This window comes from Dromiciops gliroides, chromosome 4, assembly GCF_019393635.1.
Source record: "Dromiciops gliroides isolate mDroGli1 chromosome 4, mDroGli1.pri, whole genome shotgun sequence".
Taxonomy (NCBI): Eukaryota; Metazoa; Chordata; class Mammalia; order Microbiotheria; family Microbiotheriidae; genus Dromiciops; species Dromiciops gliroides.
The window spans coordinates 482,729,394-482,744,911 of record NC_057864.1 but is presented as its reverse complement, the minus strand read 5'-3'; the positions used below and the strand labels follow the sequence as shown (position 1 = coordinate 482,744,911).

The 15,518-nt window shown below is 53.0% G+C and overlaps 1 protein-coding gene across 5 annotated transcripts in view; it reads left to right on the top strand.

Annotated features, from left to right (window-relative positions):
• Nucleotides 1-15,518, top strand: part of VPS8 (VPS8 subunit of CORVET complex) — a 161,729-nt gene that overhangs the window by 130,246 nt on the left and 15,965 nt on the right. For all 5 annotated transcript variants that reach the window (XM_044001871.1, XM_044001870.1, XM_044001873.1 and 2 more), the window contains 6 exons: nucleotides 920-1,001; nucleotides 1,313-1,395; nucleotides 3,635-3,715; nucleotides 5,080-5,249; nucleotides 5,943-6,108; nucleotides 13,891-13,944. In XM_044001871.1, the coding sequence (XP_043857806.1) occupies nucleotides 920-1,001; nucleotides 1,313-1,395; nucleotides 3,635-3,715; nucleotides 5,080-5,249; nucleotides 5,943-6,108; nucleotides 13,891-13,944 (636 nt within the window). The remainder of the gene's footprint in view (nucleotides 1-919; nucleotides 1,002-1,312; nucleotides 1,396-3,634; nucleotides 3,716-5,079; nucleotides 5,250-5,942; nucleotides 6,109-13,890; nucleotides 13,945-15,518) is intronic.

Genomic DNA, 15,518 nt, shown 5'->3' with positions numbered 1-15,518 from the left:
GGCTTGTCCTACCCACCCCTTTAAAAAGTTGAAGCATTCATGAGAAAGTCCCAAGGCGTTATCTTGCTTCTGGGTCTCCACCCCTTCCTCAGCCTTCTCGGCCTTTCACTGCATTTTGTCCATCATTGCTCTCCATCGTGAAGTGAGAATGAGCCAAGAATTGGTAGGCCCACTTAACAGCTTTCCTTCCCAGTGACTGGGAGCTGCCCGAGTTCCCCAGAGCAGTGCACAAGCCAGGCACAAAATGCTCTTCTTGGGCTGTCTAGGCAGCGGGCCTTCCCTTTAAGTGGTTCTTGATCTGAGGCAGGAATGGGAGCCTCCTTCAACTTTCCATGCTTGTTCTTACTCTGTTAGCAATAGGAGTGTGGTGTGGCAGAAGGGAGGGTTACGTGTGTCACCAAGAAAGGAATACTCTGGACTCCAAAATGCCAACTAGCACATGTTGTGGTCCTTCTGTCCTTGCAGTAAGCATTTTACTGATGCTCCCAGCTTTATTTCCACAAGTCTCATAAGGAGAGAGTTTGTGGGATCCTTGTTCCACCACATTTAGGGCTTTGGGTGATGTGAGTTTGTTTTAAAAGCAGGAACCCTCACCACTGGGAACATACCCCAGCTCTTCTACTTGCTGCCTGTGGTCACGTCATTTAACCTTATGAGCCTCACTTTCCCCCATTTTCTCCAAAAAATGAAAGAATTAGGTGATTTCTAGTCTCTTTTGGCTGTAGCTGCTATTGTCCGTGGTTCTTGTAAATGAGGCGTCCGTGCATTTGGTATCTGGGTTTGTGTCAACCAAGATGAATAGGGAAACAGCACAGAACACTGGGGTGCGGTCTGGAGCAGAGCCAAGGAGGGGGCTCTCCACAGGACTGGCCTCAGTAGTGTGAAGCTTTGCTCTCATTCAGTTTAGTTTCTATTGCAGGCTCTCTGGTTTCCCCTGTTGGAGGCGATGATGGCCCCTCAGAAGCTGTCCAGCTCATCCGCACCACCTCGACATGCAGAACGTAAGGCCCTTGGGAGGGACCCCATCCAGAAATCTGGAATGGTCACTGAGCATGGGCCAAGACTTTGGCGGCTCCCCCTCTTCCCCTTGGCCCCCTCCCCTCTGTTCACGTGTCGCTCATTTGCTCTGAGCCACAATCACAGGGCTCAGCTACAAGTGATGTTGTCTCTCCTGGTGAGCCAAGCTTGTGTCTGGCCACGTGGATGAGCCGCCCTCTGTGGGAGCCTCTCCCTGGAGTGACGGGTTGAGCGGGAAACGTCGCGCATCCTCATGCTAATCGTCCTTCTCTTGGCCATTCTCTCACCATTGCAGCTCTGAAGTCGCTGACCATGCGGGTGCTGAACAGCATGGCGGCCTTCATCGCCCTCCCATCCATCCTGCAGCGAATCCTGCAAGTAAGTACTGGGAAGGGGGTGTGCGGGGGCTTCCATGGCGCCTCCCTTAGACTCTGACTGGCTTGTCAAGGCCAAGCCGCTGGCCAGCCTGCGGTACCCTTGGTGAGTGCTCTTGGGTTTGCGCCTCCTCAGACCATAGGAAAGCCCTAGGGTCCTAGGCCTGGTCATGTGGCACCGACAGCTCACCTCTGCATGGACACCATTAAATAAGAGAAGGCACGTGTTGTGGTTTTCCACTGAATTGTGCTCCCTCTCCTTCCTCACCTGCCCACTGAGGCCTCTCAGGCTATTGCATTTGTTCCTGCCCTACTGTGTCCAGTTTGGTCTCAAAGCTCTGTGTTCATGAGTCATCTCCTCTTCTTCATCTTCATTTCCTGCTTTTGTGACGCTCCAGATTCCCGTAGAAATCCTTTCCTACCTTGGGGAAACCTTTCCTCCTGTAGGGGAGAAGGCACCTGCCTGACTCATGTAATGATTGGAATGACGCCACCTACTGGAGACGTGCTGTGGGAAACAGAGGCATTGTGGCTTTTCCTTGGCGTCAGGAAATGACGTTTACTCATGGGTGCTGCCTATCAAGGCTACCAGCCAATCAACTTGAGGAGCCTCCTATTTTCTGGGAGGAGACAGGAAGGAGGAGAGGGAGCCTGCACGGAGAGCTCTGGTGTTTTTTGGGTTCCTGACTTGGTGGTGGTGGTGGCAGAGGACTTCACAGGAAATTTGAGGAAAGATAGGAATGCCAGGCTGTTGGAATTCTGTTCTCAATCTTTTTCTTTCTATTTTCCAATAAACCCCTAAAAAACCTAAACTCGTTTTATCAGTGATTTTAGTCAGTTTCCCCCAAAACTGGGGGAACAGATTAGAATCCACATTTAGAATCTTAAATTACACACTCACCTGGGCCGCTGAGGCCAGCATTCCCATTTAAGCGAATGCCTGATGGCCTAGGGTTCAAATGTGACCATAAGCCATCGTTGAGACCGAAGAGATAAGCAGCAGGAAAACACTAGTCAGTTCTTTTGGAAATCTATTGTTGTTCAGTCATTTCAGCCGTGTCTGACTCTTCGTGACCCCCTTTCCTGGCCAAGATACTGGCCGTGTCCTTCTCCACCTCACTGTACAGATAAGGTGAAGTGACTTGTCCAGGATCACACAGCTAGTAAGTGTCTGAGGCCGGATTTGAACTCAGGTCTTCCTGACTCCTGACCCTGTGCGCTATTCACTGAGTCACCCAGCTGCCTGTCTCTTGAAAGCCTGCATTTCCAAAGGCCCTTTCTGTGCGTGGGGCGGACACTTTCTGTAGTTGACAGATACACGCTGGAGAGCCCTCAGCAGTTCGTCCCTGCTCAGGATTCTCTCCAGTGTCTTAGGGCAAGGATCGAGCACCCACTGAGCTGCTGTCTCTTATTTATATGTTGTCCCAGCAGGACCCACTTTTCCTGATGTTGCCTTTCAATTATGTATACCAAAGTGGAATGTCCTGACAAATATAGAAATGACCTACAGAGACGCTCCCTGATTCCCCAAGTTAGCCTCAAAATGTCTCTTTTCTGTCATCCCCAGACTGCCCAAGTTGTTCTTCTGTGCTAGGTTAATGAAGACTTGTGGGTTTGATGTTGAGAAGTTTCTTGGCTTCTCTGCTAGTTGTTGATACTTTGCCAAAAGACCAGATTTATTTGTAAAGGCATTAATTGGGCAGAAAAAAACATGCTTGGCTCCCTATTTTCCAGATGAGTGTTTCTGCAAAGTGGGGGCCCTGACTTGGCCCTGAGAAGATGGGCCATGGCCCACTCTGCCTTTGGGAGCCCATGGGCATTGAGAACTAACTATATATATATTTATCATAAAAGTATTTTATTGTTTTCCAGTTACATATAAAAATCATTTTTGACATTTGTTTTCATAAGATTTCTAGTTCCAAATTTTTCTCCCTCCCTTCCCCCCCTTCCCAAGACAGAAAGCAATCTGATATAGGTTATATAGGTACAATCACATTAAACATTAGTCAACTAACAATATATTTTTAAATAACATCAATAACACAAGCAGAAAGGTTGTAACTGGGGTGGGGGGGAGCCCATGTATGGCCTGCAGAAAATTAGTGGAAGAATGGGCAGACAAAAGAAAAAAAAAACGTGGAGACGCCTTCCCTCTCTCTCTTATGTCTTAATGTCTTTCATGAAGCATTTAAAATATGCAGACTAACTTTGCCTTTTTCTTTGGGATAATTTTTCTGCAGGACCCAGTTTATGGAAGGGGAAAGCTTGGCGAGATCCAAGGACTCATCCTGGGAATGTTGGATACCTTTAACTATGAACAAGTAAAGTTACACGTGGTTTCCAAATCTGCCCAATGCTAGAAACAAATCTCAGCCGGGTTTTTTGTTTGTTCGTTTGTTTGTTTGTTTGTTTTGGTTTTGGTTTTTTTAGTACAGATTTGCTGTTGGGAATTTATCGTGCAGAATGAAAATGAGTGGGAAGGAGGGGGAATCCCTCTCATTAAACCGTCTGTGCTTGTTTTTTCACATTGTTTATATACATTAATTGGCCTAAAAAAGCACCCAGTGACAAAATAAAAGCTTAATAAGCTCTGCTCACTTTTAAGTCTATCTGGGAAGCCTGGTGCCCAGCACCAGTAAATGCTTGTTGATTGACTGATTCATAGTTTAAAACTCAGTCGTAAATGTGTCAGATAGACTTTCCACATTTAAAAGTTCATAATTATATCTTCTCACAAAATACTGTCTGAGCCCCTTCTGTAAGGTCAGTGAACACCTATCAGTTTTTTGGGTTTTTTTGGTTTTGTTTTTTGTTGGTGTTTTTTAAATTTGTGTGGGGGAATGAGGGTTAAGTGACTTGCCCAAGGTCACACAGCTAGTTAGTGTCAAGTGTCTGAGGCTGTATTTGAACTCAGGTCCTCCTGAATCCAGGGCCAGTGCTTTATCTACTGTGCCACCTAGCTGTCCCACCTCATCAGTTTTGATAATTGCAGTGCCCCCTAACTCAGGTTTGCCATATTGGGTCAGCCTCTCAGTAAGTCCCAGACTGGGTAGTTCGGGCAGAAGCAAAGAACTGTCTTTAGTGGCTATGTGTAAGACTGCTGATGCCCTTTGGCTATGATGGCGGCACCATGGGCACTTTAGTTGGCAATAGGCAGAAGTGAGGGCTCAGGGAGAGGGTGCTGCTTTGAAATGAGGTGGTCTGGCACCTTCCCAGCCACATCAAGAACCCCCAGGGATATAAACAACAGCTGTGGAGTCGCTGCCTGGCAAGGGCCCAGCTGAAACTGGCTCAGGGGCTCCTGAGAACAGGGAGGGCAGCAGAGAGCTGGAGATGGTTGGGAGCCGCCCCCTGCTGCGAGGGGGTGGGGGGAGAAGGAAGCTCAATCACCAGGCACCTTCTCCTGGCGGTCATTGTAGTAAAGTGACAGAGCCGGACTCTCTTCCATTTCCATAGTCATTGGAAAGCCTGGAGGCCCCGCAGGTCCAAGGGGGCAGCTCCCAGGCAGGACAGGAGCCACGGGCGAGGGCAGACACCCGCCCACCATCTTCTCCCATGCCCCCTCAGCCCTGGCGCTCCTCAACCCCTCTGAGCTTCCCTCTGGTCACAGACCAGCCGGTGGTCGCCATTCCCAGCTTTCTTCTGCTAACCCTGTTGAGCACGTTCTCTTTCTTGTCCCTCCTAGACCCTCCTGGAAACAACCACCAGCCTCCTCAACCACGACCTCCACTGGTCACTGTGTAACCTGCGGGCGTCAGTCACCAGAGGATTGAGCCCCAAGCAGGACTCCTGCTGTGTCTGCCTGCAGCAGTACAAGAGGCGCCAGGAGGTGGCCGACGACATCGTCGTTTTCAGGTGCGCCACCACCTTGGCTTCCAGCGGGGCTGCGGCCCAGGCCAGAGGGGTGCGGGGGCTCCTGGAGGAGCCCGGCAGGCATCCCCCTGCCCCAACAGGCAGTCTGCACCCCAGGTGGTCCCCGGAACCAATCCAGGCCTCTGGTGAGCAGCGATGGCAGGAAGGAGAGAGCCTCCAGGCCATGGGGCCTTCACGGGCCTTCTCTCCTGGGTCCCCAGAAGCCTGGCGGGGGGCTGTCAGGACCCACTTGGGACAGAGGGTGGTGACCTGCCCACAGCCACACGGTGAGAGTGTCCTGCCCCCACATCCAGCTCTATCTGAGCGCGGGTGGCCCCCTCGTGTGGTTTTTGAGGTGGGGGAGGCCCAGAATGGGGATCTGCCCTTCCTCGTAGGCGTCTGGGATTCCTCCAGGGGCGCACCCATTTATACAGGACTCTGGGGATCGTGTCAGGGCTAGTGGCTGCCTCGCCAGGCCCTGCCCGGAGAGCTCCTTTCCCTCCTCACAGTTTGCCCTGGACTGACTCGGGGGTCATGGTCTAGGCCTCTCGGCCTTGAAGAATGCAGGTGGACTTGAGGTCAGGGAGCGAATCTGATGGGGGGCCCCCAGAGGACCCGCCTCCCCGGCCTTGGGCTGCGCAGGCCTGAGGAGCAGGGCGTGTCCACAGCGGGTGACTGGGTGCCTTCGTCTTGCAGCTGTGGCCACCTGTATCACTCCTTGTGCCTGCTGAACAAGGAGTGCGCCGTGGGCACAGGGAGCCAGGCCAGGTGGATGTGCTACAGGTGCAACTCAAGCAACAAGATAGGGAAGCTCAGTGAAAATGCATCTGAAATGAAGAAAGGACAGCTCGCCCAGGCCCAGGTAAGAACCCCACTTACCACCACGGGTGCCCATTGCTTCCTGGTCAAACTCATTTGACCCATAGTGACACCGAGACTCAAGGAGGGCAAATGACTGGTCCAGGACCACACAGGTAGAAAGTAGCTGAGGGAGGATTTGAACCCAGGTCTTCCCGACAGCCAAGAGCTCTAACCCGCTCTTTCCTCCCCCCACCAGGGGCAATGAGGATTAAGTGACTTGCCCAGGGTCACACAGCTAGTAAGTGTCAAGTGTCTGAGGCCAGATTTGAACTCAGATCCTCCTGAATCCAGGGCCGGTGCTTTATCCACTACGCCACCTAGCTGCCCCCCTCTAACCCACTCTTAATTCTGGTTCTCTGGTTCTTGCCTCCCCAAGGGAGTGAGCTCTGTCCTCAGAGGGTGTGGGGCACCACAGTGTGCTCAGGCATGGCAGCCCTCGCCTGCCTTCAGTGAGCACCCGATCTAGCGGGGCAGTGGGACATAAATGCTCAAACTTCTCTGGAACACCGTGACGGGAAGTGCCAACGACTGTGCCGTGCTTCAAACGTGCTCCAGCCTAGCCTTTCTGGGAGACTGAGGCCCAGAGAGGGGCCATGACTGGTCAGGGGTCACACTCCTCCTCATACTCCCCCAACTGCCGGCGCAGGGAGGGTATTTCCTGCCCCAAAAGAGCAGTGTCAACTGACCCCCTCCTTCCTGAAAGGACACGCCCTGGCGTGGGCAGCCAAGCCGGTCATCACCACTGGGATCACCTGCTTTGGACCACAGACACTCACTCAGCTGGCGAAAGCCCCGAGTCCCCCCGGCCTGGGCTCCAGCATACAGAATCTCCAGCCTTGCTCCCATGCTGTCCTCTTCCCCACACTGTCCCTCTCATTGACCCTGGCCTGGTCACAAAGCTTCCCCTGCGGCCTCCTCTGGCTGCTACAGACTCTGCTGCTGGCTACGGGTTCACCTCATTTCGTGGGATTCGAACTCTGGGCCCGATGCCAGGATTCAGAAACAACAAGGAAGCATCTTTGCCCTTAAAGGAACTCACCTTCTCCTGGAGCCTGCAGAGTAATGTCGGGGAACGGCACCTTCCCCCGTCCCCTGCCCTCGTCCCCACCTCTGCTCTGGCAACTACCTGCTAGCCCCAGTGGTCCCCCCGCGGCCAGCTCTGGGCTGCCCTCCAGGAGTGCCCAGAGGGCCTGGCGGCTGAGGAGGGAGCCTCGATTGCTCCTTCAGCAGCAACATTTCCCAGGGGCTCAGAGCTGGCCCCGTGCACCCCACACCTTCCTTCCCCACAGGCTGACGGCACAGGGCCAGCCCTCAGCCTTGCGGCGGGCACCAGTCAGGCCGATTCCACTGGAAGTCCAGTTTCATTGATTGTCTTTCTTGCTCCCTATTTTTCTAATTCCATTCCCAGTGCTCCCCCCTCTTCTGAGTTGGCATGCTTACAGGGGCAGTCATGTGATCCTAGGCATTAATCAGTGACCCAACCACTCCTGCCGTCCAGAGGCCTTCAGAGTGACCTGCCCAAGGTCATGGCAGCAGGAAGTGACTGAGCTGGGACTGGAACCCAGGATGCCAGGCGCCAGATGCCAAACTGGCATTCTGCTTTTTATTGTGTTTATCAGATTCCTACTAACAAGAACTAACATTTGCAGAATTCTTTATGCAGCTTCTTCTATACAGGATTTCATTTGATCCTCTCCTCCCCCAGTGTAGCGCGTTCCCAATTTTACAAATGGTAGCAAATCGCCGTCCTTGTGGGCGTTAACTTTAAGAGGAAGCCAGTTCTCCGTACAATCAAAATGAAACAGACAAATTCATCACACACACACAGAAGCATGCGGCGCATCCTGTGTCATCACGTGCCAGAAGCAGCCACACTGTTCATCTCTCTGCACTTCGGCCAACAAAGTAACGGAGCCGAGCTTCTCGGTCCAAACCTGGATTCTTTCTGATGAGGGAGCTGCCCCGATGACCTCCGAAGCCCCCTTCTGGCTCTCAGGGAAGGCATCTAGCACTCATATCTTTTCAGCATCTGATCAAAACTGAGCTCGCCAGCCCAAAGTGCAGGCCACAGGCCCCCTCCCCAAAGGTGGCGGGCAGTGCTGGGTATATGCAGGAGAGAGCGAATACGGGGGAAACCAAGGGAAGGGCTTCCCCTCTACTAGGAAAGGGTGCTTTGGTTTTCCCGTTTTTGCCTAAGGTTTTCCAGTTGGAAAAAAAAATCCACATTTTTCTTGATGGCTGCATTTTGAAAATCTTATTCCCTGGGAAAGATTTAGCTCCTCAAAGTAATTATTTATTCAGTGGATGATTTTTTATTTATGATCACCAGTCATCATTTTCTGTTAATGATCCGTGGTACGGTGCTTGTTTGTTTGGTTTTTATTTCCTGTTCTGGCTAATTTATGGCTTTATTTCACATTCATGTAGCCGAGTAGGAGGGCTGGTGCAGCGCCTGTTTGGGGGGATCTTTCTGCTGTAAAAATAGATACTCCCCATTATAAATACATTATCTGGGACTTTAGATGGGGAGAAGTGAGGTTTCAGTGCCTGGTAGCTGCAAAATGGCTCTGAAAATACAGAGCAGCCAGAAATTAATGCGCTTTCCACGGGGTCGGTCTTCAGATGCAGAAGAGCAGAGAGGTGACGGTTTCTTTTCGATACAAGGAAAGTGCCTTGAGAATGCCTTGTCCCTGCACCATGGCCAGAGTCGTGCAGCCTGGAGATACCTGGGACAGGTGGGTGGGGATTAGGGAGGCGCCAGATGGAGGAACAGAGGCCCAGGCGGCCGGCCTCCCCGGAGCCACCTGCCCCCAGGGAGCCTATGGTCTGCCAGGAAGAGAGATCCACCCAGTCCATCTTGTGCTCGGCTCTCAGGGTCAAGGGGAACAGGCAGCTCCTTAAACTTGCTTGGCAAGAGGGTTGCGCAGCGCCGTCTATTTCACCCAGAGCATGAAGGAAACGCCTTCGGCCACATAAGAGCACTGGGCCGACTGGGCCCGACCTCGCCTCCGGAGCCTCATCAGCAAAGCAGGAGTTCACGTGGAGGCTACTTCTTGTCTTAACGTTCCATGGATTTTTATTGGTTTCTGTGTGAGGGGCCTGCAAGCTGGGTTGGAAGTGAAGAGCAGAGTAGCCCGGCAAACTGGACAGGTCCTGGGCTCTGGGTTCGAATCCCCCTGCCAGCACTTGCTGCTTGGCAGGGTGTCACTGAACCCCCTCGTTTTCTTCAGCCGTAAAAGGAGGGGGTTGGACACAATGGCTTTGGAGTCCCTTCCAGCTCTAGGGTCCTGTGAGTCTTTAAATGACCCTGAGCCATGCTCACACAGCGCTCAGCCATGGTTCCTGAGGAACACCGAGGACAGTGCTGCCCCCTTCCTGCCCGCGATGGGATGGACTCGGGCCAGAGGGACACAGAGGATTTCTGGTTATGGCCGATGCACAGATTTGCTTGACTCTGCCTATTGGATGTAAGGGTTTGCTTTTCTTTTTCTCCCCCATTGGGGAAGAGGGAGAAAAACATAGATTTTGGTGGATGGGATTAATTTTTTTAAATGACTCCACGCTTCTCCCTACAACAAAGGCCTGGCTTCTTAACACAGCTGCTCTTTGATGACTTGTACGGTGATGAGTCCTCGGCTCCCTGGTCTCTGAAGAACGTGAATGGGATCAACCGAAGGACAGCAAGAAAACACATGGGAAGCGTAGGACGCAGACTGCCACAGGTCACAGATGAGAGTCCTGCAGGAGCAGCAGCAGAAAGGATGCAGCCGGGGAGACGCGCGGGGTCGCCCGTCACAGGGCCACCTGTCACGGGGCAGGGACACGGGATAACCCCTGGGAGGCCTTCCTGGGCGCCGGGTGCTGGGGACACAAAAAGAGGCAAGGCAAAGGGCAGTGCTGCCCCCGGGGAGCTTGCAGTCTGATGGGGGAGACAACACGCAATCCTGTGTAGGAACAAGTCCCATCAAGGCTAAATAGGAAATAGCGAACAGAGTTGTTGTGAGGGCGGCTCCTAATAATGAGGAGCTCTGCCTGCAGCTGCTGGCTGGCGTTCTTATGATGATGATCCAGACGTGTTTCCTTGAGGAATCCCAGTAAGGGAAAACCGGGCTTTTATGAGGGGTGCCCGAGCCCCAGCCCGCGAGCGTGCAGACAGCAGCTCTCTCTGGACAGGCACCTGTGATCTTCCTTTGCTGTCCAGCCTCACATCCAGCTCTAGACGCTTCGCTGTTGAAGGTCTGCAGATTTGTGCTCATTATACCGTAAACTGAGCTGTCGATTTGGACTGGGCCTGCCAGGAGCTCTCCTAGCAAACCCCCACCACCATCCGGAGACTCCAGGACCTCAAGGGCATTCTGGGCAGACAGTGGTTCAAATCCTGGGCTCCACTAGTAATGATCAATATTCTTTAAATCCCAGAAGATTAAGTACAGAAATCCATCTGAATGTGCCAGATTTGAATGCTGTCCATCATTTTAACCAGAGCACGCAAGAAGATGAGCAAGAGCACAAGGCTAGAGTCACTCTGGTCTCCAGACCCGACTCTGTCTGTGACACCTTGGACGAGTCATTTCCCCTCGTTCAGACCCAGACATGAGCTGAAGTGAGCGCCTTCATCTTTACTCTAAGGGACCTCGATGAGATGATCGTCAGGATGCCTTCTAGCTCTAAGGAACCGTGACTCTAGGCTTTCCCAACAAAGCCAGCGCAGAGGATCAGGGGCAAGCATTAAACCGGCTGAACTCTGACACAGTGAGGTGAGTCAGGAGAACAGATCTTGTGTGGAGATCTGGCTCCAGGCCAAATGAAGGAACTGCTCCCGTTACTGCTCCCGTTACTGGCCCAGTTCAGTGTGATTTTTCACACTTCGTCTGTTGCTTCGGCAAAGCACTGTTCTAGGCATTTGGGACACCGGTCCCTTCTGAGAAGGACTTTGCATTCCATCAGTACAGAGAACTCACAACAGCAGGAAAGCAGTCGGTCAGCTCACGTTTATTAGGCCTCTCTTAGGGCAAATGAACAAACATTCACTATGTAGACATTGGGCTGAGAGCTGGGAAGGCAAATAATAACCAGCCTTCTATACATACACACGTGCATGTGTTTGTATAGAAAGCCTATTATACCATAGAAAGTGGTTCTCTGTATTTTGTAGATGTGTCTATATAGACCTATATGCATATGTGTGTATATTTACATTTGTTTGTGTGTGTAAAATAGATGGCATTCCCAGACAGAAAACCACTTTCAACCTTTCTCGCTGACCCCATCCTCTGGGTAGCACACAGGCCTGTGAGGCATGAAGCACTTGTTCTTGCAAAGGGCAAGTTTACTAGAGGCGTGTGGACAGGCTGCCTCGCAGGCTTGCTCTCCTCCAACACAGGCTCTGCCGTGCGTGAGGGAGGCCTTTCTGGCCACCCCTCCCCTCCCCACCATAGTGAGTGCCCGTCCTCTGCCTTCTTCGGGGCATCCTTTGTCTGGACCGGCACATGCTCTGTCCTGACTTCTCAGTTCCCCAGCAGCTCTGTCTTCCTTGTGCAGGCCAGCGTGTCCCCTTAATAAATGTTTGTTGAAGTGGATTGGATTGAATAGAATGCTACGATCCCATAAGAGTTCTTGTTTGATGCAGTTGTGTAGATAATTTTGTTCAGGGATCTGTTATTAACCAATACCAGGCAAGGCCTAAACCTGAGACTGACACTTGCCAAGGTATTTGCCACTTGGTCACGGTGTCCTGGAGGAAAGTGCAGATGGGAGGGGGCTTCCCACTCAACAGAAGGGCTGGGGACTCCTCAGAAGAGATCACGAACGTGTCTCACGAGCAGAACTGGGGCCAGGTGTCTACACTGAACAGAGGAATAAGCGCGTAGTTTTGGCCCCGCTGCCCTCCCACTTGGGCATGTACTTGGCACAGCTTCTGACCGCCCTGAGAAGGGCACAGATGGCACCGGGGAAAGTGCTGCTCCACACACACCCCCGCCCCGTTTATCCTCCCAGCGGGGTCATGCGGCTGCACATCCCAAAGCATCCCTGTGTCTGAAGGATCACAGTTGTGGGTGACGGGAAAGGCAGGGTGCCCTCAGGAAGTGCTCCCTGTGTGCCTGCCGCTGTGTCGGCCCGTGCTGTGTCAAGATCCAAGCCAGCCAAGAGTCCCTTCCATTGGGGCAGGGAACAGGCCCCCTCCTGTCAGAGAGCGGGAGCCAGAAGATGGGTTTTGCAGGACTGATTTGATGATTCTTCTGAGCTGGAGCAGCCTGGCTGGGGAGGGGGGGAGGGGGGTGCTGGAGGTTGAATTCCTGGGATCCGAGCCCTGCGCTGCTGTGTCTGCAGCTGAAGACTCAGCTTCCTGCAAACAAAGACCTTGGTCACAGCCACTGCTGCCAAACGGTTCCCTTCCCTCCTCCCGTCCTGGATTTGTGAGATTTATCTCTTTAATTTAAATGCCAGATGTTTATATTTATCCCTGTGAAATGTCTGGCTCTTTAATCCGGGCCTAGCTTTCTAGCCTGACAAGGTCATTTTCAATCCTGATTTCAGCCAACCTTCCTTAGGCTCCTGCCAGGCACCAGGCCCTGGAGCTGCAGAGAGAACTGAGTCACTCCCTGCCAACCAGGAGCTTCCATTCTCCTGCAAGGGCGTAGTCTGGAAAGAGGCGGGCAGGTCTGGGGCGCCCGCTCCAGAGGGAGGGGCCAGAGCTGCCCCGCAGAGAGGAGGCTAGGAGGAGACGGTGCCTGGTGTGAGGGGGGCACAGAGCGGGCAGCGTGGGCTCAGGAACCAGGACCGAAAGGCAGGGGCACCCATGCAGGGAGACTTCTGAGCAACTTGAAGTCTTCGAGGCTGCCTCAGGCATGGCACAGACTGTCCACAGCAAGCATGTGTTTGTGGTACTGGATGGACTACAGCGGCTGCCGGCTACACGGAGAACCTCACCCTGTCCTCACCACAGCCCTATGGCTCGGCTCTACGCTTAGGCCCACTTTACAGGTGAGAAAACCAAGGCTGGAAGCATTCAAGGTCTCGAGGAAGGATTTGAACTCTGGGAGGTGCCCCCCATGGAGAAGTCTGACTTTATCTTCCAGAGGATAGGCGCCGTGGAAGATCTTTGAACATGGATTTGGGAAGGGAGAGGGGATGGCTCGGGCACGTCCATGTTAGAAATGCCACTGGGGGAAGGCAGACCAGAGAGGGGCCTGGCCGTAGCTGAGGGGGCAGTTAGGAGGTGAACGTGGGAGATGAGAGATGGAGAGCAGCAGCTGAATTCTGTTTTTGTCCCTCGTGACATCAGGGCCGTATTCTCTGAAAACTTGGGGAGCATCTTCCAGACTCTTCTGGCTGGCCATTAAAAGGTTATACCGAGAACACTGAGAACCCATCTTAGTCCAGGAGAGGAGGTAAAGAAACTTCCTCTAGACAGCCGGGGCCAAGAGCACAGGACATTCTGTACACTGTCAGCCGTGCTGAACTGACTGTCTTTGTCATATGAGAAGAGCCCCTGCATGGGAAAGTGAATCTATCCAGAAAGGGGCTGTGATTGTGAAAACAGAAGGCACCAGTAAAACTGCTCCCTGTGGAGCCCGCTGTCCTGTCCGTTCTTTCCGCGTCTGATGCTCCTGGGGTTCCTCCTTCGCCAATGTCTCTGGTCTCTCAAGGTCCACAAGCTGTGGGCGTTGGACGTTCCTGTTTCACACAAAATGTGTCGTCTCAGTTGCTCTTGTTCTCTCCCGATTCCTTGAGTTTTCGTCACAGAAAACGATCGTAACAAAAATGTCCTTGGTTCTCATAGGTGAAAATGTCTCCTTCCTGTCCTTCACCCCGCGGAGATTCTGCTGCTAAGAAGGTAAGCTCACTCTCTTTTCCAGGCCGCGAAACACGTGGCCGATGTTCCTTGGACTCCAGGATTGTCCCGTTTCCCCGTCCCCACTCACCTGTTTTGTCTCTTCTGGTCAACTTTGTGCCAAGTGATGGCGGTTTTGCCCAGTAGATGTCTCTGTGGGGGCCTTGGGCCTCCTTGGAAGCCAGAGCCTGCGGGCAGTTTGGGGCCAGCAGTCTCCCTCTGGTGTCTCATCAGGCCCCTCAGTGGCGTCCATTGCCAGGACAGGTCTGGGCGTGTGTCTAGACGACCTGCCCCTTGTTGCTGAGGTTTTGGGTGATCTCCTGTGTCCCTCAGCTCCCTTGTGTTGGTGTTGGTCTTCTCCAGGCTGGCTGGTCTTTGTCCCCTGCCCATTGGTTCACGTTGGTGCTTCCCCTGGGGCTCTCTAAGCTTCTGAGGAATGACCGTCTCACACATTGTCGTTCTCCGCTTCTGTTTGTCAGCACGTGACCAGGGTGGGCTGGGAGGTTCTGACTTCGCCCTGGCTTCTCAGATTTCCTCCTCACTTCTCCTAACTTTCTGTGCCTTTTCTAGCCCACTTACAATTTTGTCATTCACTGCCACAAGTGTCCATGAAACGTCTGCCTCCGGGACACTGTGCCCAGGTGCTGGGGCGTGACCTGCCCTCAGGGTGCTTACCTGCTCCTGGGAGTGGTGGTGGAGGAAAGGAGAAAGTAAAACCAAAGCTTCTGCAGAGTCATTTCTGGAAAGAGAAAGTTCCTCATTGGGAGGGACCAGGCCAGGACTCCAGTGGGAGCTGATGTGGGCCTTGTGCTCTGGGGTTTGTGAGGGAATGGGGAGGAGGGAGCACAGTGCAGATTATGGGGCCAACCTCCAGGGCACGAGGACTGCGAGCTGCGCCCCTCCTCATTAGCAGTCCAAGGGGGAATGAACTTCCTTCAGCCTGGGCTTGCGGTCCACTGAAACTTGGTTAGCAGATCTTTAGCCAGCCATGGCGCTGCCATCTTTTGCTTGCAGAGTTAATTTTTAGATGCCAAGTGTCAGACTTTATATTGATCTCTACAAAATGTCTTCATTCAGTTCAACCCACTGTTCTTTCCTCATCGGTTCTGATCCTGACTCCTGTCCAGGGTGTTAGCGATCCTTCCCAGCCCCCCCCCCCCCCGGGGCCAGCTTGAGACAAAATCACGAGTGGAGGATGCCCTGACCTGACACGCCCTGTCCTCGATCTCTCTCAGTGGCGCCTCTTCTCTCTGGTGCTGCCCACAGTTACGTGGCTGTGTGAGGGATCTGTCAGCTAGTCAAGCCCCTCCCCACCCTGAAGTGTTGGGAGGAAAGTGCTGTCTTCTGAGCCCTCACTCCCCTTCATGAGGAACACAGTCCAGTCCTTACTGTCCCTCCTCTTCAATGTTCTCCCTCCTCAGCTCTGCCTCTTAGGACTCTTACTTCCTTCAAAGACTCAGCCCGAGTGTCCTCAGCCACCCTAGAGTGCCCTCCCCTCTGGTTCTGCCATCCATCCCTGCATGTATCTGCTATGTACTGTTTATGTCCATGGTGTCTCTTCCATTAGAAGTGAGCTC